Here is a 21,314-nt window from a genome sequence, read left to right as displayed (position 1 = left end):
ACGAAGTGCTGGTTTATGCTGCACCACAGAGGGACCTTAAAACACGATGCTCCATGAAATAAGAGCGACACAGAAGGACGAATATCGTACGGTTCCACTTATACGAGGTACCCAGAATAGGCAAACTCAGAGACAGCAAGCAGACCTGTGGTTACCAGGAGCTGGGGGAAGGTGGGATGGGGAGTTTCTGTTGGTGACGATGAGGAAGTTTTGGGATACACAATGGTGACTGTTACACTGTACTTAAATTCCACTGAACTGTACACTTACAAATGGTTAAAATGATAAATATGATTTCCTGTATATTTTACCACACAAAGAAAGATCAAACCAGCACCAGTAAATTAAATCCTTACTATGCACGTGGCATTGGGCCAAAATACGCGTGTGCTCACCACGCCCACACGGATTTGCTCTCCGTTTCACAGAGGCAGGCAAATGGGGAGTAACAGCCTGCCTCCTGTAAGGCCGCACGGCATCTCCACCACAGCCAGTAAAATGGCCTATTCTGAAATGCTAATCCATTTTACAGGCCCCGCCAGACCCCAGAACACACCCTCCACGAAGATCAGCTTCAGGGGACTTGCAACACATTAAAAATAGCATGCATTTTACTTTCCAGCACCCCATAAACACCAAGCTTTTCCAGGGCTATTATGCCCTCCAGGCACCTTCTCATACAGCACTGGGTACACCAGAAGGAAGCTTTTCTGATGATCAAGAATCAAGACACAGTAGCCTCAGAGGTGAAGAGAGTTTTGTATCCGACACCCTCAAAACCAAGACGTGGCCTATTTTTTTACTTGCAAGGAGAAGGCTAAGCACTTTCCCGCAGGCTTCCAGCCCGGAAGTGTTTGCTGTGGACCAATCCTTGGTGACTGTACCACGTGCAACTTTCAATGCACTCTGCATTATTTGAATTCAAGGATGAAAAGTAGAACTCTGCAACTTATCTTAACAGAAAGAGCAATCACCTGGCGTTTTTTATTGTTTCACTAATAGAACAAAACCAGGCAGAGAGGTCCCCGAGGAAATGCTGGTCATGCTTCGTTGCTGTTTGCCATGGGTCCTTCATCTTCCAAGCACTTACTGTTTTTCCTTCTAAAGATTTCAGACATTTTGATCACAAACGCAATCCAAGTGTGAATAAATAAATGTATTATCTTTTAAGACCCTCCCCCGCCCCCCACATTCCTTTAAGTAGAAAAATGTGCTCAATGTCTCGTCACAGCCTATTTGGCCGTAGTTGTCCCACCTACAGTTTTAAAAACAGACTGAATTTGATCTTCTGAAATCCTTCCTTGAACCGCAGCTCATTCTGTTAAAGAAGTCCTGGGAGAGAGGTCCTACTGGTATTGTTGATAGTCCCCGAAAGGTGAGGATGGTAACTGGGCTGAAGGCAACTGGGAGGGGTCTTCAGCAAACGGAGGACCTGCAATTAAGAGGGAATTTAAACACCACCTGAATATTATGTAATTTAAAGGGACAAGTCTCTGTAAAGAGCAAACCAGTCGACTCAGAAAACAAAGCGCTACCTCAGAGCTGTAACCTGAATTTCTTTGTCGAGCTGCCCGATTCCCACGGGAGCGCCGTGTTAACGTACGGCAGCCGGCGGCCCTCCCGCTCCAGAGTGAGCAGCTCTCAAACGCTACACCAGCGAAGTCAGATGGAGTAATTACAGCAAGAAACAACATGCCAGTTTTAAAGCAACTGCTGAACAAGCTGCCATATCAGGACTGGATGAACCTCTCACACCTCCTGATGTATTTTTCAGTAGCTATTTAAAATTATTTTCACAAAGTTTAAGTACCTTAGTCATGTTTCAAGAGAACTCAGTAATACAATTTATACAACTAAGTAAGGAATGGGTCCTGAAATGGGAAGACACCGCCATCCCCTAGCTTGCACAGAACTAAGTGTTGTAGTATTTGCTTTCAAAGGATGGGACGGCCTGTGACCTAAGAAAAAATGTGGCTCTTTAAAAAGACTTTAATGGGAATAAGCACTTCTCTTTTTTTTAGGGAAACTGAGGCAGACTAAAAAACATCTGGAAGGAACAGAGAAAGAGGACAGTGGTAAAGAGGGCTTTCTTTCCAACACTTTACTCCAGTGATTTTTTTTTATATTCTAAAAATATCTGTTCATTACAGAAAGCTGGAGAAGACACTGGGTGAAAAAGATAAACCAAAAATAACCATTGTTACCGTTTCGATACAGTTTTATCTCATCTTTCTGTTTTAAGAACTCTTTCATGTAAGTTAACTGGAAAAATATGATTAACTTTTCGAAGATTTTTGCCCCCGCATAGCCTTTCAGAAACACTCCTCCTGTCTAAAATAAAAAGCACTTCTTTTAGTGAACTCCTTCTGAGGAAAGAAGCCTAAACCCAAGCAAACAAGGCTAAACCCTACAAGACAGTGTGACTGAGTTACTGTTCTATCAATTTCTGAATTTCTGCAAACATGGAACTTTTCTCACATCTTATATGAAGTCTTTCACACTAAAGTGCTAAACTAAAAAGCAAATTAAGAAAGTGGCCATCACGACAGAGTATTCAGTGAGAAATGAGGATTGAAAGCAGAAGCGAGGACCGAGGGCCCAGGAGCCACCCGGGTCATCCACTGGCCACGGGGAGGAGGCCTCAGAACCACGCCAAGACACCGAATCCCTCGCCTGGTGCCTCAGGGAAATCAAATAGAATTGGGAGCTGTGACCTGTCCCTAACTCTATGCCGAATCCTTTCCAAGCTCCAAAAATAACTTCCAACCAGTCTCACGGTTGTGCGTATTTCCTTCCCCAAACGCCAGGTCAGCTCTTCCCCGCAATGATCCTCGGTGTCTTTCTGCTCCCTTCCAATGCCAAGAAATAGTCCCATTTAGACACCTCACGTTTTCTAAGTTACAAGGATCTGCACACACTGGCCGCGGAGCAGACATTCCCTGGCCACGTCGTGATCACCTGTGGACTGCTAACCACTCACCATCTCACCTTCCCTGCACCAGCAAGAGCAAGAGGAGCAACGCATTACATCACCAGCGTCTCAGAAGAACTCTCCTTCCAGCCCTAAGTGACCCCCCCACCCACGGGTCACCTTCTCCCGCTACTTCACTTTCCTCAAGGAAGCAGCACAACCAGCTGACCTCACCTATCTGTGAGCATGTCAGCCTGACGCTCCCACTGCCCCCGGCAGCTACAGCGCCGCCCCACACACAGGCAGTAATAAGTTGGCGACCGACGGCCATCATTGCTCCACGTCTGCAGGGACCTTTCTTCCCGCACCGCTGAAATGATCGGCAATTTCTTAGAATGAGCAAGTGAGCACTGATAAAACCTAAGAACTCTAAGGAAAGAGCGACAGCAAGTCGTCTAGCCAAAGCATTCTGTGACTGAGATTAAACACAATTAACTGCACCCACAGCCGTGCAGAGCCGCGGCCTATTACCAGAACCCTCACGAAGCACGGCGTATTCACATGTGATGCAGAGATGTCAAACCACCACATTTTAGCAGACGTTGGGAACCCATGTCAAACGTCTGAGCCGTGGTGTTAGGCAGAAAGACGACTCACCGTTGGGAAACTGGGCAGAGGCGAACCTTGTCAACAAGATACCAGCTCCTTCGATGAGGGCTAGCAGAATGCCACCCATCGCGGCTGACCCGACCATGGCCACCGGTCCGTCTGAGCACGTTGAGAACAGAGAGATTACTTTAACAGAAATCCAGGTTAATGTAAGATACCATAAAGCGAAGACCTGTCCATAGGGCTCCATGCTACCCCCCGTTCCCAAACACCCTTTCTCGCTGACCGAGACCGGGGTCAGCAAACTGTGGCCCGCAGGTCAAATCCAGCCCACGGCCTGCTCGTGTAAATAAAGTTGTACTGGGACAGCATGCGCGTCCATTCACGTATCGTCTAGGCTGCGCTCATGACAGCAGAGCTGAGGACAAGTGACGGAGGCCCTCACAACCCACGAGGCCCACACATTTACTACCTGGCCCTTCACAGAAAAGGGTGCTGACTCCTGGGCCCACCCACCACGCCCAGAGGAACTCTAGGTCGCTCTGTGTCCCGAAGACCAGAAGGTGGATCTAAGCTCTTCACTCACAACAGTGCTGTGTGACAGGTACAGTGACTAATTCCAGAGGCTGAGGAGAGAAACCGCCCAGTCACACAGCTGTAAGTGGCAGAACCAGAACTTGAACTGCTCTTAACCACGGTTACCGGTTAGAGCCCCAGGCTCTCTCGTTCTCAACACTCCAAGTTAAGATGTCCTTTTACTCTTCCCCCCAAATCACCATATACCCTCACACTATACCAAGTTACCCGATGCTCAGTTTATCTATTACAGACGTCCCTAAACTCGGGCAGAGGCTGGTTGCAATGTGTGTGTCTATGACTGCTTACTTCTTGCTGCCAGGATGGCTCCTGTTAAGGCACCACTCGTGATGGAGTTCCAGGGATCTTCCTTCCCTCTGACTTGAACCATACTGCAGTCAATCATGGAAAACAGACCTCCCCAAACGGCAAAGCTACCTGTTTTATTTAAAAACAAAACAAATAAATTTCATTTTTTATATTTTAGTCTTTAAATGTAATAGTCAAAAACAAGCTTAAATAACAACACTCACTATATTCTTAAAACTCTCACAAACACATGCAAACAAGTTTGAATAAGCACCGAACAGGAGTCAGAATACTTATCTTTTTAATAAAGCTTGGTTTGTATTACATCAGCAGGGAAATCAGCAATGGCCCAAAGCCTAAAAGAAATAAGCCAGGCCTAAAAGAGTTGGGCTAAACCCAGTCAAACCCCCTTTCAGAAGAGTGTGTATCTGTTTAAAAAGTGTCCTCCTTCCTGCTTTCCTTTTACTAAAGCTTCACCTTACCTCTATTTTTCTTTTCTTCAGTCAGTGCCACTGAGCACCTGCTCTACGAAAATCACTGATGTGAACACAAAAGAAACCGGGCTATTTTGGGATGTACTCTAGGCATTAAGCCAATACACATAAAGGGCAAAAGGGTGATACAAACAGTTTGAATTATGGAACCTCGAGGGAATGGGAATTACCTTTCCTCTCTCATTTCTATTCTTTATTCCTCAAGCATGAAACTAAAAGCAACCCTAAGTCAGATTACTTTGCACTTTAAACTCTTCCTAAACACAGTGACTATTCTGTAAAATAAAAAACAAACACCCACACATACACGTGTATAAGTACACACAAAACATAGAAAGGCAACACCAAGATTTTAATTGTCAGCATCTCTGGGTGACAGATGATAACAGACGACTTCACTGCTTTGTGCTTTTATTTTCCAAATCTTCTAAAATGAATACACGTGACTTACACTCTATGAAGAGTTCTTACATTAAGATTAAAGAAAGAAGAAAAACTGCACTGAGGAGCCCGTGTCAGGTTATCCTTCACCCTCTGAAACCTCACAGAAGCAGGGGTGTATTAATAAGGACAATAAACTGGGTTCTGCCAACTGTGTGAACCAGACCATCACCAGCACCCTTCCCCAGAGCTCACCCTGTGAGTTAAATCCAGCAGATACAACCAGTTAAAGTATGCACGAGGGACTTCCCTGGGGGTCCAGTGGTTAAGACTCCACGCTCCCAATGCAGGGGGCGCAGGTTTGATCCCTGGTCAGGGGACTAGATCCCGCACACATGCCGCAACTAAAGATCCCACATAATGGCAACAAAGATCCCGCGTGCCACAACTAAAAAAAAGATCCCACATGCTGCAACTAAAAAGATCCCGCGTGCCGCAACTAAAGATCCCACGTGCCGCAACTGAAGATCCCACATGTAACTAAAAGAGCCCACATGCCACAACTAAAGATCCAGCATGTGGCAACAAAGATCCCGTGTGCTGCAACTAAAAAAAAGATCCCGGGCTTCCCTGGTGGCGCAGTGGCTGAGAATCTGCCTGCTAATGCAGGGGACACAGGTTCGAGCCCTGGTTTGGGAGGATCCCACATGCCGTGGAGTAACTAGGCCCATGAGCCACAACTACTGAGCCTGAGCGTCTGGAGCCTGTGCTCCGCAACAAGAGAGGCCACAATAGTGAGAGGCCCACGCACCGTGATGAAGAGTGGCCCCTGCTTGCCACAACTAGAGAAAGCCCTCACTCAGAAACGAAGACCCAACACAGCCAAAAATAAATAAATAAATTTAAAAAAATAAAATAAAAAATAAAAAAAAGATCCCGCATGCCGCAACTAAAAAGATCCTGCGTGCCATAACGAAGATCCCATGTGCCGCAACTGAGACCTGGAGGAGCCAAATAAATATGTTTTAAAAATAATAATAAACTATGCATGAGCCTCCTCATTTTCGGTCCAACACTAAATACCACATGCTACATACAGATGAAATAGTCCGTCCTAACTCAGTGGCTCTGTGCCCTGGGAGAGAGATATGTCCAGGTATATTAGAATTACCTCACCAAATTCCTCAAGCAAGGCTCTCCCACTCCCTCCCAAGGGTCTGATATCTCCCCACCCCAAGAATGACTGCCAGAGTAAGCTATGGTGGCTGATGAGAGTGGAGACTGAGTCCACACAAAAGTCTGGCCCCGTGTGGCAGCCACAGCCAGAGCAGGGCGAGGAAGTGTCCGCAGGAAGGACACTCCCAAGCATGGAGATCAGCGTGCCCATGTGGAAGGGGGGCCTGTTACGGGGTGCCCTAGCCCAAGTCAGGCAAGGAGGAAAGTATTCATATGAAAAGAGAAAGAAGAATGAACCTGTGGGGCTGGACTGGAGTTAGAGGTATCAGTGTGAACCCATGATTCCTAATACGTATAGATATAGAGAAACATAGATATAAACTTGTGTGTGTATGTGTATATGGTTAGTATGTGTTCATATATATACAGTACATTCCTAAGAAGGCCTGGGAACAGCAATGTCCCACAGCAATGATACACTTAGTGCCCAGATTTTGGCTTCTAAGTACCATTCTCAACTAGAAGGAAGCAGGGCTCCTTGGGGACGGCTGACTCCACACTCAGTCAGGGAAAGTACAAGATGAGCCTGGAACATCTTGTTCCAAAATACAAGGAAGGGCTGGAAGCATAATGGGGACACATCAAAAGCATGTCTCATTTCCACTATGAAAATACAAGACCTTTCAGGACACACCTATGACTTTCCCACACTGCCTTTTTCCCAGGATCTTAACTGGAAGAGCTCAGTAAATGCTCACTGAATTAAACTGGAAGTGCCATCCCAGTACTTTTAAAACTCAAGACTCCATAAAGATTCCTCAGTAGTTTCCTTAAAAAGGCTGATCCCAATTCACCCACACCACAACACACTCTTCCTCTATTTCACCCTGATTGTTTTTTAACCAAACCTTTATTCTTAGACTAGTTTCAGAGTCACAGCAAAGCTGTGAAGATGGTACAGCTCCCACGTACCCCACACCCAGTTTCCCCAGCATCTAACATCAGCACCGTGCGTTTGTCACACAACCCAATACTGACACATTATGAACTGACGTCCATACTTAATTTAGATTTCCTTAGTTTTTATGTCCTTCTTCTGTTCCAGGACCCCTCATAACGTTTAGTAGTCATACCTCCTTAGGCTCTTCTTGACTGTGACAGTTACCTGATGGTTTTTTTTATTCACTGAAAATGCATGGGATAGAAACAGCCTCTCAAGAAACCTGTTAAAACCTGTATGACTTCTGCATTTATCGAAGGTTCAGGGTTTGGTGTGTACTTTTTTCTTTTTTCTTTTTTTTTTTTTTTACTACTTATCACTCTTAAACAACACGGTAACCATTAAAACAAAGGAAAATTAGTCACTGTTTACTTTCCAGGGTGTACAATTATTACAAGGAGAAAAACAGGAAACAGATACACCATCACTTCAACCCTCGGAGCCTCAATTTCCTCATCTGGAAAATGGAGATAATAGTACTCACCTCCTATGTTGCTGTGAGGACTAAATAAAATAATCCTGTAAAACACCTGGAGTGCCTGGCACATGGCAGGCACTCAATAAACAACAGACATTGGCTACTATCTTCTAAAGAAAACAAATGCTATAAAAACAAAGAGGAGATTATTTCTTCTGATGCACAAAATCACTAAGCAACGACTGAAAGTGCTAAGTCCATTTCACGTGTTATACGTGGCCTCTTCAGCCTGACTGTACCTTTGCAAGCAAACATAAGCTCCGAGATTTCTTATTCTCTCTTCTCCCAGCTTCTGAATTACCAAACTTAAAGAGTGTGATGGACAGAATCGTTCTCCACCTTTGCACTGACCTCGGCACAATGTCCAAAAGCTAAGCCTGGAGGGAGTCCCATCAGTTCCATCAACCCCTCTCACACACCCTGATCCTTCCATTCACATCTTCTTCAGTTTCATGCTAAGCCAGAAGCTATCACTCCTGACCCTCACAAACCTAAGCTGTAGACACACTGTCTGGATAAGAGGGGAAAATCAAATGAAACCAGGCAAAAACAAAACCCCACTGAGCTTTTGAAGGACAGATTTTCAAATGGATGCAACAATTCAAGTTAACTTGCCAAATAAATCATAAATCAAGAATTCGCATAGATACTAACTTGTGACAAGCTGTTATTTAGACCAAACTAAAATCACTAACTGGTATAATGTAAAAAAGAAGAAAAAACCCCAGAATTTCACCTTCAAAAAAACAGGGAAAAAACCATCTGAAGTACAAATGGAAACACTCTGCTTACCTCCCAACTGTGGAGCCCTGGTTCTAACAGCTGTCAGACTCCCTCGTAGTCTGTGGTTTACTCCCTATAAGAAAACAAAAGGAAGCAACCAAAAATACATTAGGAGCGTAACACATTTCCAATCCACTGATGGGGCCCAAGTGACATTAGCAAACGGGTCTCAAGCAACGATGATATGAGACCATCCACCCACTTACCACCGGAGAATTGCGAAAACCTTTGATGGCTTGAAAGATCCCACCACCTATGGTTCCCATCGTAAAGGCCCCACCACAGTCGTCCACAATGCGCCAGGGGCTAAGAACAGGAAAGAGAAAAAAAAAAAAATGAGCGTATTTCTCATTTATAAACCATAAAACCCTCTTTGTTAATAAGGGATATACAACAGATTCCAGGGCAGGGCTCACTGCAACCAGTAACATCTGGCCCATAAAATACAGACCAAGATTAAGGATTCTAAACAGATCCACATCTATTCAGCCCAAGTCTTCTAAGCTACGGGCAATGGAACTGGCTTCAACTCCCTACTGCTCACAGCACGTTATTCATTCGCTCAACTACTAGTGCATCTATTCTAAGGCACCGTGAAAAGCAAATAAACAAGCATTAGGAAACTACACTATAATCAACGGTGACCCAGTCGCCTGGAGATCAAGGAAAGCTCTCCAGCTGTAGCGAAATTTAAAGCTGAGACCCAAGGAATAAAATTTCAACAGGCGCAGAAGAAGACACATTATTTAAATTTTTAAAAAATTATTTATTTTTGGCTGTGTTGGGTCTTCGTTTCTGTGCGAGGGCTTTCTCTAGTTGCGGCGAGCGGGGGCCACTCTTCATCGCGGTGAGCGGGCCTCTCACTATCGCGGCCTCTCTTGTTGCGGAGCACAGGCTCCAGACGCGCAGGCTCAGTCGTTGTGGCTCACGGGCCTAGCTGCTCCGTGGCATGTGGGATCTTCCCAGACCAGGGCTCAAACCTGTGTCCCCTGCATTGGCAGGCGGATTCTCAACCACTGCGCCACCAGGGAAGCTCACATTATTTAAATTTTAAAACTTCTTTTTGGGTTTACTGAGTCCAAGTTAGCATTTGGAACTTAACTTTGCATCAGATCCACTTAACACATTAGTAACCTCTAACATCTGATAATTAGAGGTTAAATGTGTAAACCCGGCTTCCAAATGCAGCACCCCAACTCATGGTGCACAATGACATGAGTGATCTGATCAGTAGAACAGAACCACTATTCTAGGAATCTGGCTTATTAAAAAGTCTGTGAATGGGAATTCCCTGGCAGCCCAGTGGTTAGGGCTCGGCACTTTCACTTGTGGTGGCCCGGGTTCGATCCTTGGTTGGGGAACTAAGATCCCACAAGCTGCGTGCTGCGGCCAAAAAAAAAAAAAAAAGTAAAAAGGAAAGACAAAGGAGAGTCACTAACTCTAAATGATCGAACCTAAATGATCCTATCATCAGTTAGAATGAAAATGAGTATTTAAAAAAATCAGTGAAGAATAGCAGGATTCAGAAGTATTCCAAGAGAGGACGTCCAAAACAACGGCAAGATGGAAACAGTTCCTGAAATAAGTCTGGCTAAATCAAGGTTCCTGCAGGGAAGCGACAGATACACAAAAGGAAGGTTGAAGCCAGACTCTAAATGTAAATGCCAGACAAATACAGGGCAACAGGGAACCAATAACTAACCACAAGATTAAAGTTATCATTTATTAAGTATCAACTATGTTTTAGGTGCCTTAGAGTGCAAATAACCTGATTTCAAGGAAGCTACCTTACTTTCTTATAGACTCCCTCATCTTTTAACTTTGCAGAAGAGTATTCCTGTCTCCTCTCCATTTTACAGATGAACAGAGGCTCAGATTAAGTACCTTGCCCAAGGTCATATAGGTAATAACTGGTAGACCCAATTTAAATACAAAATCTAGTACGCCAAAGGCCCCAAATTCTTTCCACTATATCCTACAGACTAGGGCTTCTGAAAACAAAACACATGATTAAAAAGTATTTAGGGGCTTCCCTGGTGGCGCAGTGGTTGAGAGTCCGCCTGCCGATGCAGGGGACACGGGTTCGTGCTCCCGTCCGGGAAGATCCCACGTGCCACGGAGCGGCTGGGCCCGTGAGCCATGGCCGCTGGGCCTGTGCGTCTGGAGCCTGTGCTCCACAACGGAAGAGGCCACAACAGTGAGAGGCCCGCGTACCACCAAAAAAAAAGTATTTAGGACGATTAAGTACCTATGATGTATTAAAAAGGACTGAACAGGAGGAAAGCAATTAGGAAACTACTGTAAAAGGCATTAAGGATGCCAGGCAAGATCCTGACAACAGGAAATGAAAGGTGGCAGGTGTGAAAGAATTCAGGCTGCCTATGGCGTTGGGGCAGGTGCAGAGGGAGGAGAAAGATGCTTATAGTTGGAGCTCGGATGACTTCACGAAACAGGCTAGTCCAGAAGATCAACGCAGTTTTGAGTATAAAACCAACCAGACAACTGACTGTACTGCTTCAGGACATATGAGAAAGCAAAGGGGCCACCTAATTTAGTAGTAGATGAAAATTTATGATTCCCATAACATCCTTAACCCAAGAAAGTCAAGTATTTTCCCCTCATGCCAACCTGTTTCACGATATCATACCCAAGAGCAGGTGACAAGAGCATGCTGAGTCCTGCACACCTGAGCACAACCCAGGAAGGGGGACCACTACCTTTGGAGAAGGTAAATTTAAAGAGGTGGGAGGCACTGAAACATACACTCTGTATCTTATTTCAGGGAAGAAAAAAAGCACAAAGCAGGCAACATGGCTAATGCTGGCAAGGTCAGAATGTAAAGCCCTGGGCCCTTTCACACAGCTGGAGAACACCTTGGTTCTTGCTCTTACAAAAAAAAACCACAGGTGATTAACCGAAAAATCAAGATGTGATTTTTCACTCATGACCTCCGAAGCCTTAAACTGTGTGCGTGCCTGACTCCTCTGTGCTTTCATTCCTGGGACCGACCGAGCGCGGGGCACAGACCACCCCACCTCGCTAAATGCCGAATGAACGGACCCCCGTCGCCGGCTTTTCGAGAACACACGCTACTCTCCCCGTTTTCCCGACCGCGCCGGCCCTCCCCCACGGGGAAACCCCAGCCCGGACCGCGGCCGCCGCGCCCACGCGGACCCTCCCCGGGCACCGCCCCCTCCCCACGCAGGCCGAGCCGCCCGAGCGCAAGGACGAGCCCAAGGTCGCCGGCGGGCAGAGGGGCTGCTCCCGACCCGCGGGCCGGGCAGGGTCCGGGGCCACACAGCCGAGCCGGGGCGCCCTCGAGTTGCCGCAAGGTCACCCGGCGCGGCCCCGCGGCCCCGCTGACTAGCCGGCTGTTCACGCCAGGGTGCCCACAGCCCCCGGCGCCGCCGAGCCCGCGGCTGAGAGCGGCCTCGCTTCGGGGGCCGGGCAGTGGCAGAGGGGCTGGCGGCGGGCAGCGGGCAGGCTCACCAAGGCTCGCGCGCGTACTCCTCCATCTTGACTCCGCCGCTCCGCGATGCCGGGCGAGCGGGGCGGGGCGTGGCCCGGCGGCGGAAGTGATCCCAGGCGGAGGGCGTTAGAGTGTGCGGGGATTGGCTCGCCGCCTCCTCCCGCAGCCAATGGGAGCCGGGAATAGGGCTGCGGGGCGGAAGGCGGGGCTCCGGGCGGAAGGCAAGCCTCCTGGCGGGGGCGGGACGCCCGGGGCGCCCAGGTGTGGTGAGGTACTCGTCACTGAAGCCGCGGGGCAGGCCGAAGACAAAACTGGTATTGCTCCGCTAGGGTTACCAGAACTCCCGAACACTTTTCTTTGTTCTAGTACCTGGCTGTCAAGTGTGGATTAAATGCTGACTACTTCGTCAGAGTTGGTGAAGCCCCACCGACTACCCGGAGCTCCTTTAGGGCGGGCAGTGCCCGAGTCCTTTAGAGTCTCGGGGCCGGACTGTAGTGGATGTTCCATAAATGTTTGTGAACATCTGGAGCGCCGTGTCCCGTGGGGGCCCTCGACGTGAGGGACAGAGACAACGAAGCCTCTTTCAGACCTCACTCCAAATGATCACCGGGAGACGTGAGGGGTGTTTAGCTCAGAGAAGAGGTAGCAAAAGGCTGGGGACCCCGGGCCCTTTGAGCTTGCAGCCAGCAAAACCTGTCATGTGACAGCTGCTACGGGACCCCTTCCCCACCCTGCACTTTTGAGGTTGACTTTAAAACTTGTATATGTTTTTTTCCTGGGAAAGTGAGTGTGATAAATAATAGGAAACTGCAAGGAAGAGTGACGTTCTCTCCAAAATCTTGGAAATAAGGTGAGCAAATAAACTGAATCCTCCGTAGAACCAAATGAAGACTGTCAGTAAAATGTGTCTCATACTGAAAAGAACAGTTCCAACCAGTCCTGTGGCTTGGATGCCTAAGTCCAAGAGGGCTTATTTGGAATGTGACTGTGATTAAGAACGCTTCAATCTAATTAATTGACAGCCTGAAGAGAATGTGGGAGACGGGCAACCAGGGACCTGGAAAGAGTCACCAGGCAGCAAGGGTCCTAGTGGGCATAAGTATTTCAGTAACTAGAGATATGCGTTCTCATGAGGTTCTGGTCTCACCAGGACCCAGAGGAACTATCCCTTAGCTCCTATTCCATATTCATTATGCAGTCTTCTGATTGTTATTTGGTTTCTGAATGGCTTTTCCTTTAAGAGAGAATGCTCATAACTATTCCTGTCCACTCGGTGTTTATATTGGTTTATGCATTCACCTCTTGTGAGGTTGGTTCCCTTGAATCAAATCAGTCACCAGGAGCGGTGATCATACCAAGTTGCTGAGTTTGCAAAGCTGACAGACTCTAGGCTGTGGTTACCCGGCTCACTTCATCCCAACAGTCCCTCTCCTGGAGCAGCCTACATTTCTAGAGGGCACTGTTCACGTGGCCAGCAAGCATTCTTGGACTTCTCACCTTCTGTTTTCTGTAACTGCAGCAGGTAACAGGGTGGAGCAGACAGTTGGGTCTGGGCAAGGCCTAGGACTTGGCCTTTGGCTAGAGAAGGAAGCTACCCCCATGCCCCCCACACCCCCGGAAGATATCCCCATCCATCTTGGAAGAAAAGAGCGTAGTGAGTCTTCGAGAAGTCTGCAGAGCTGGACGGTCAGTGACATGAAGGAATGACATCAAGACCAACAGAGGAAAGGAGAGGGGTCCTTGAGAGGGACCTGGCCTGAGGGGAGGGGAGTCTGAGATGGTGACCCAACACCCCTGGGCACGTTTGGTGACAGTCGGTGTGCTGGGCCCAGTGTGAGGCTGCGCTAGAACCCTGCGACCCAGGTCCTCCGGGTGTTGCTTTGGGGAAAGCAGCTCCCTGTGTGGACTGAAAGAGCTGCGACCTGGGGCCCGTTTTGCTATGAGATTCCCCCAACCGAACAAAGTGAAGGAAGGAAGCTCCTCCCTCAGAAACCACGCGGAGCGACGTGAGGTGGTCCAGCAGTGACTCTGATGCCTTTGCCCACCCCGTCCGTCCCTCACCCCACAATGAGCTTCCATTCGCCTTCTGCTCTTGGACAAGTAGAACTTGTCTTTTTTCTTGGGGAAGGACCACTTTCAGAGGCTAGGGTTGGGGACAGGGCCGTTTGATAGATATTAAGGGTGCAAAGGTTGTGCTGACCCGAGGAAGGAACAAGAGGGATTGGTAATCCCAAGTCAACTGTAAGACCCTCCCCTGTGCTCAGAGCTGCCTTAGTGTAAGGACTGGGGTGGAGAGAATACTAAAAATATCCACGTGGTTCCTACCCTCGGGGTCTTCAAAAGTACTTGGAGAGAAAGAATAAACACTTGAGAGATAGCTGTTGGGTCAAAATTATAAAATGCCAGCATGTGACAGAGAACGTGCTAAATGCTAGAGGCATTCGGAGAGGAGAGAGCCCTGGGGGCTGGCGTGTGCTTGCAAAAGGGTCCTGGGGGAATGGCAGTCAAGCTGGAGCCTGAAGATTGGGAGGATTCTGCTGGGTGAGGGGGGTCGGAGGGAGAGGGGATGCCAGCGACAAGGCACAGGAGCAGGAAGGACTCAGCGTTGTCACCAGGTGGGCTGCTGGTCCCACTGGGAGGGTAGGAAACACGAGAAGCCGGAGAATGAGGCTTTCTCAGGGGATAAAGTTCCCGGCCATGGAGGTGGGGAATTTGAGCCAGAGGGAGGGTCTGCTGTGTGTTGGGAGACAGTTCTCCACAGACCTCTCCCATTTCTACACATCCGAGCATCAGAAGCTCACCTCTGTCCGAGAGCGTTGCTGTAAGCAGGTCGCCTGGGACGGCTCCAGACGTGACTTCCTCTGGAGCAGGTGTATTTATGCTACAGGATGGTGAAGGGTCAGCTCTCTCCCTCCCCTCCCTGGAGCTGACTGTCTACCTTCCAGGTAATAATGATGAATTAAAGTTTTATCTACTTTATTCAAGTAGCTGAGGGAGTTCCTTCCAGAAGGATGCTGTCCTTTCGGTAGACGGTGAGTTCGGGAGAAGAACAGGCTGGAAGCAGCTTGGGTGAGGGGCGCGAGGGAGGAACCCTTCTCTCCACCCAGACCCCACCCTCGGAGAGGGGTGGACGTTTTCAGAACCCGCCTGCCACTTAGGGGGTCCTGGCCCCCAGTGGGTTGGGCTCCACTGAGCCAGAGGTTTGGGGACCTCAAGCGCTCCACGCAGCAGGAGGTCACAGGCCATGTATGTGGCTCCAGACCCCCAGCCCCACCTGGCCCGTCAGATTGCCATGGACAAGTGAGGCTGGCTCCACAGCCAGCTCTGGGTCTGGGGTTGCAGTCTGTGACTGGGGCCTGTTTGGGGTTTTAGCCGGGCGGGGGCGCCGTGGTGGGGGGAGGAGGCAGTCTCTTGTCTCTCTTCTGCCCTCTTTCCTCCCCCTGCCCTCCTTGCAGGAAGACATGTGTCCGGCCTGTGGTTTGTCTCCGAGCTCTCCTCTGGCCACTTCTGCCCATCCCAGGCGCGCGGGGCCAGGCCGGCGGCTTGCTTCAGAGACAAAGTCTGCTACTCCAGAGAAACTTCCAGGCTCCCTGAAAAGGAGAAAGCCGGTGTGGTCATATACTGAGCGTGAACAGACTGAGTGCTTACAGCGTCTGACGCTCTGCCGCACGCTTTGTGCGCATCACCTTGTTTGATGTTTAATACCTTCACAACCCTGTGCAGTATGTTTTTTTCTCAAGGTACTTTTAAGATTCTCGTTTTCCATTTCCTGCAGCTCAGAGAGGTTAAATAACTTACACAAAGTCACACATCTCAGATTTGAGCCCATGTCATTCGACTCCTGAGCCCGTGGCCTAATCTGCTACACTATACTGCCACCCTGTATTCCTGAAAATGTGACTTTCCTGGGGTCACTCGGCCCAGCTGAGAGCCACCCTAAGCATTAGTTAATTGCTTCTGGTCTCTGTCCCCTGACATGTACACAGGTTTTGGCCAGAGTTTGGGGTCCCTTTCCCTTCCTCCGTCTGGCACAGCAGTACTGGGTTTTCTCTGGAGACTAGGCCATCCCATAATCCCGATACTCAAGATGAATTTGTTTTGGGTGGATGGAAGTGGATTCTGAACTTGGATAACCATTGCCCCTGGAGAGTGCGTGGGGCGGTGGCCCCTCGCCGCAGGGGCCCAAGTCCTCCAGCCCCACAGGTGATGCCTTTTGGCTTTCAGGGTCTGCGGGCCGGCGCCCGGAGCCCGGGTTCTAGGAGCAAGAGGCTTTGGACCGAGTCACACCAGGAGAGCCAGCTGTTTGGCATTGTGGGACCGAAGCAGAGAACATGCTGGGCTTCCGTGCAGAAACCTTTGGTTAGGAGGCCGGGAGTCCTGCCTGGAAGTGTGGAAGCTCTGGCTTTGTTTTCTGAGTTTAGAACCAGCGGGGAGGAGAGGGCTGCTGAAACCAGGTGGCCCGGGGCTGAGTGACTTGGCTTTGGGAGGAGAAGGGAGAGTCGCGGGGGGCAGGAAAGAGCCGCTGTCAGCTGGTGAGGTCGAGAGGTTGGCTGGGGTGGCCCCAGAGATCAGGCCTCTTCTGGGCGGAAGTGAGAGCAGCGGCCGACAGACGTGAGGGGCTGGGGGGAGACGGTTCTGTCCACGCGCCCTGGAGCCCCAGGCCAGCCCAAGGCCTCGGCGTGCCCACTGGCGTGTCTCCCTCGGGCTCTAGGCAGTTGCTTCCTGCTCTCCTGGTTCACCTTGCCTTCTAGTACATGGAGTTTTCTACCTCAATAGAGGACACATTTAAAAGAGAACGACCACACTAATTATTCTTGCGTCTCTCTCCCTATAGCGCCTGGCCGGGTGGGAAGTAAACATAGCACCCTTGAATGAATGAATGAGTGAATGATGAGAACGAGGTGAGGAGAGGAGTGTGCATACACACGCGTGTGCGCGCCTGCGTGCGTGCGTGTGTGTGGAAGGTGGTTTCTGCTGAAGGACGGAGAGACAAAGATGAGCGAGGAGGTGGGGTGTGGAGAACAGAGCCTGGGCCAGGAGAGAAAGTGAGGGCTTACGACGCCTACAGACAGGGATCGTGTGCCCGCTGCCCGTCAGGCGTATCAGCCGCGTGGCTCACGTGTAACGCTCACAGCCATTCTCCGAGCCTGGCACCAGCGCTGTCCTTATTTTATAGGTGATGAAGCTGGCTCTCAGAGAAGGAGGTGGCTGGGCCAGAACCCCACGTCGGCTGAGCAGGGAGCCCAGAACCTAAGCCTGTCGGCCGCCCAGGGAGCCCGAGCTTGAGCCGTGAAGCCAGCCTCCCTGTTGTGCTCCCCGCGGCCCCTGCACTTCTCGTTTGAGGCATTTTGTATACTCTTTTTTTTTTTCATAAACTGTTTGAAATTACTTGTTTATTAACTGTCTTCACTGATAGACTGTAAGCTCCAGGAAGGCAGGGACCACATGGATTTTCTATCCTTAGTTTCATCCCTTGCTCTTGGCCCGGTGCCTGCCACGTGGTCTGTGCTCATCAGTATATGCTCACGACTCGCCCACAGACGCCCCGCCTCTGAAAAGAAACAACCCCAGGAGCCCCCCAAGCCCCTCCTCCCCCTTCCCCGCGGCCCGCCTGCTCGCCTCTGCCCTCCAGTCCCACCAGCCAGCCCCAGCTCCTCCCGGCCTTATCCTGAAGCGGGACCAGCCAGCCGTCAACGCCAGGGCCAAGTTTTTCTCCCAGACCATCCCTGGCGTCAGCAAGTGCCAATGGGTGACTCTCTCTGGCTTAGGGTGGACCGACGCCAGGAAAGATCGAAGCCGCTACGCAGTGGGTTACAGCAGAGCTTCTGGAGAGATTTTGTGGCAGGAGATTGAATGTCCCTGCGCCTTGTACAGGGCAGCAAGAGAGATGAGCAGTGAAAGCCCTTTCACGAAACCTGCCAGACCCATTGCAGTAGGGTCTCTCACGACAGCCCAGAGTTATATTTCCCTGGATTTGCACATGGTGGGGTCCTGCTGCCCCTCCTGATGCCCCCACGGAGGTGCCCCGGCAGAGGAAGGAGCCGATGGGATGGAGGGAGGTGGGAACCCTCTTCCCAAGAGCTCGTGGAGGCCGACCGCCCTGTCAGAGTTCCCTGACTTCTGCACCTCACACTTTCTTGCCCAAACAGCCTGCCAGTTTTTGGTCTAGGAGCACAGTGAGGATTTATTTTCCCTCTCTCTCTCTCTCTCTCCCTCTCTCTCTCTCTCTCTCTCTCTCTCTCTCTCTCTTGCTCGCAAGAAGTGGCCACGGCAGGCAGGGGCCTCTGATGCTGGGCCCTCCTCGGCAGGAGAGAACGGGCGGGTGGCTCGGGGCTTCTGGAATCGAATTCCTTCCTGGGGCTGTAGACACTGGGGAGTCCCCAGCACACTACCAAATACAGTAGAAAGGAGTCAGTGGAGCACGTGCTGACCACAGCGCCGTCCACCCCGGGTGGAGGCGTCACGTGTGCACTTGAACAGGGCAGGCCTGGGGCTGGCCGCTCGTGAAGCCCGCGTCCCGTCTGCTTGCTTTTCTGGCTCTCCGTGGCTCTTGCTTGCTTCTGCCAGCCTCTGCATTTTTGTATTATATCTTTTTCTCATTGCGTGGCCCCCTTGTCTTTAAAAGGCTAAATGCTCTGTGCTAAATTTGGTCACACAGCGCTCCAAGATTCCCTGGAATGTCCTCAAGTTTCAAACAGCTCTGACAGCGAGGCAAGCCCGCCCCCGCCCGGGGATTGGCCTCTCCTTTCAGGGCCGGGCCGTCCTGGGGCCTTATTGGCTGCTGGCTGGACCAGCCCGGGTCCACTAGCCCTGGGACTGGGGAGGTTGCTGCCCCCGTTCACACTTGGGCACCTGCAGCAGGCAGGGCAGGGAGCCGAGGTCCTCGACCAGCTGGGGGTCTGCTCCATCCAGATCGGCTCGCACCCCGTCCCGGCCCACCAGGACCTCCCCGCAGCCCTCGCAAGAGCAGCAGCCCACTTTGCCAAGATGTCCAAGGTAGCCAAGTATCGCCGGCAGGTGAGCGAGGACCCCGACATCGACAGCCTGCTGTCCACCCTGTCTCCTGAGGAGATGGCGGAGCTGGAGAAGGAGCTGGACGTGGTGGACCCAGATGGGAGCGTCCCCGTGGGGCTGCGCCAGAGGAACCAGACGGAGAAGCCGTCCACAGGCGTGTACAACCGGGAGGCCATGCTCAACTTCTGTGAAAAGGAGACCAAGAAACTCATCCAGAGGGAGATGTCCATGGATGTGAGTGGGGGGGGGGGGGCGGGGGGGAAGGGAGAAGAGGGGGAGGGGGAGGGAGGGGGAGGGAGGGGGAGGGGGGAGACCCCGACGCCACGATGAGGATGCTCTTTCCTTAGAAGAAGAGTTCTCGCTGGCAAAGGATTTAATGTTTCAGAACCGATTGTCACCCCCTGAACTGGCCGTGTGAGCTCCTTACCCCTATTTGCTGTCTCATGAAGCAGAGGTCGGATGTGTTGGGGGGACCTGCACCCACGTATCACGCGGGGCTGCTAGCAACTTGGAAGCTTGAGGGGACGCCCTTGGGGTGGTCACTGTCGGGCTGACCCCACCCGGACGCCCACACCTGGCTTTTTTCCTTCCCATTCATCCCACCCTCCTGGCAGGAAGAGAGACTGGGCTTGCAGTCTCCTGCCAGCCTCTCCTTGTGCAGAACAGCTCTCTTTCAAGGCCTCTGGGCATCTCGTGGCATGTGGACCATGTGAGGCAGCTGGTCAGATGGGCTTCCCAGGGCAGTGGAGACAGGCCAGGGTCTGTGCCTTCACCCACAGCTTCCGTCCGTCTCATTCCCAGGGGAGGTGGGGTCTGCACTTTCTGGAGGAGCCTCTTGAGGGAGCAGCCCCCCTTTTGGGGGTAAGGCCCCTTGGCTGGGGGATGAAGCTCTTTCCCAGCCACCAGGTGTTTTGCCACCAGAAGGGGACAGAGGAGGGGCAGGGGTGACCGCTAGGGAAGCGTCTGCGCACATCTAGGCTGAGCTTAAGCAAAGTGGCGTTCTGGGTTTTTCCCGGGTTTCCGCCGTGTGCTCATATGTGGGTTTTCTTGGGACAAAGTAGCCTGGCCTCGGCCGGAGGACGACTTCGCAGACACCCTTCCTCCAGGTCAGGAGTGTCTGCTGGGGAGACTGTTCTGCTGTGTGCTGCCTGCCCACCCCCCCGCCTGGACCTCGCCGGCCACCTCCCTGTGCGCCATCACCTGAAACTCCTGCGAGGTGTCCGGCGGGGACACTAGCCACAGTGCCCGCCAGTGGGCATGCATGGCCCCTCGAGGATGGGGAGCAACAGCAGAGGGGCAGAGGCTGGGGCAAGTGGGGGAGCTGGCGCCCGGCTATGCCCCTGCCACCCCGGCCTGTGTTTAAAGCTTTGCCAAAACACTGGTAGGGTAGGGGTCGTTTTGTAACACACAGAAATATCAAATCACCATGCTGTGCACTGGGAACTAACATAGCGGTAGCATTTTAGGTCAGTTATAGTTTATTAGCCTGTGGGCACGGTCCAGGTGCAGCTCTGACGTGCTGGGTAGATCCTACCACCTGGATGGGAAATGAGAGGATGCGGGGACTTGCTGTTGGGACACACAGGGAAGGGAGCAAGCCGCTCCCCGGGGGCTGGCCCACTGGACCCCTGGCACCCAGGCCCCAGGCTCTGAGCCCACAGCTGCGAAGGTCCCCGGAGGTGAAAGACAAGCAGGAAACGCTCCTGATCCCAAAGCAAGGAGTTTGGGCCGCAGAGCATGTGAGGGGCTTACCGTCCCAGGCCTCCCTCCCGGCTGGCCGGTTAGCACCAGGTGGACACTTGTCTCGCAGGCAGAGCCCGAGTCAGGGGACACAGTGACGGCTGTGGGGAAGGCACCCCAAGGCCTTTTCCCTTGGGCAGAGGCTGTCGGTCCTCCACACCCCACACCGCTTCCTCCCCCAGGCCGGGGGCCCATGCAGCTCGGCAGCTCCCGGGCCATGGGCAGAGTCACCTGTGTTACCTGGGGAGGGGGCACAGACCCGGGGACGCGGCTTTGTCAGCACCCTTAGCAAAACTCGAGCCTGGTACGAACTCTGCTTTGAAACACATGGTCTGAGGACCAGTGTCCCGCACTGTGACCTGCCTTGGTCTCCT

General features: G+C 51.3%; 2 protein-coding genes and 1 long non-coding RNA gene across 4 annotated transcripts in view; 2 read left to right on the top strand and 1 right to left on the bottom strand.

Moving 5' to 3' along the window:
- Positions 1-949: 949 nt before the first annotated feature.
- TIMM17A (translocase of inner mitochondrial membrane 17A) lies at positions 950-12,278 on the bottom strand. Of its 2 annotated transcripts, none has more exons than XM_060088694.1 (6): positions 12,207-12,278; positions 8,924-9,023; positions 8,727-8,790; positions 4,406-4,534; positions 3,569-3,706; positions 950-1,432 (listed from the first exon to the last, which is right to left on the bottom strand). In XM_060088694.1, the coding sequence occupies exons 1-6, from the start codon at positions 12,230-12,232 to the stop codon at positions 1,347-1,349; spliced, it is 543 nt and encodes a 180-aa protein (XP_059944677.1). In that variant the 5' UTR covers positions 12,233-12,278; the 3' UTR covers positions 950-1,346. The 2 variants fall into 2 exon arrangements, with proteins under 2 accessions (XP_059944677.1, XP_059944678.1); XM_060088695.1 differs by having other exon boundaries at positions 3,569-3,679.
- Positions 12,279-12,433: 155 nt separating this feature from the next.
- On the top strand, positions 12,434-17,535 carry LOC132483401 (uncharacterized). Its single transcript, XR_009531068.1, has 4 exons — positions 12,434-15,131; positions 15,642-15,926; positions 16,411-16,545; positions 17,363-17,535. It is a non-coding gene; the product is annotated as an uncharacterized LOC132483401 (long non-coding RNA).
- A 1,468-nt stretch (positions 17,536-19,003) lies between these two features.
- LMOD1 (leiomodin 1) overlaps positions 19,004-21,314 on the top strand; it is a 32,338-nt gene continuing 30,027 nt past the window's right edge. The window contains exon 1 of the mRNA XM_060091503.1: positions 19,004-19,434. Within this exon, the coding sequence (XP_059947486.1) occupies positions 19,174-19,434 (261 nt within the window). The 5' untranslated portion in view covers positions 19,004-19,173. The remainder of the gene's footprint in view (positions 19,435-21,314) is intronic.

The sequence above is a fragment of the Mesoplodon densirostris genome, chromosome 2, assembly GCF_025265405.1.
Source record: "Mesoplodon densirostris isolate mMesDen1 chromosome 2, mMesDen1 primary haplotype, whole genome shotgun sequence".
In the NCBI taxonomy this organism is placed as follows: domain Eukaryota; kingdom Metazoa; phylum Chordata; class Mammalia; order Artiodactyla; family Ziphiidae; genus Mesoplodon; species Mesoplodon densirostris.
This window is presented reverse-complemented; position numbering and strand designations above follow the sequence as displayed.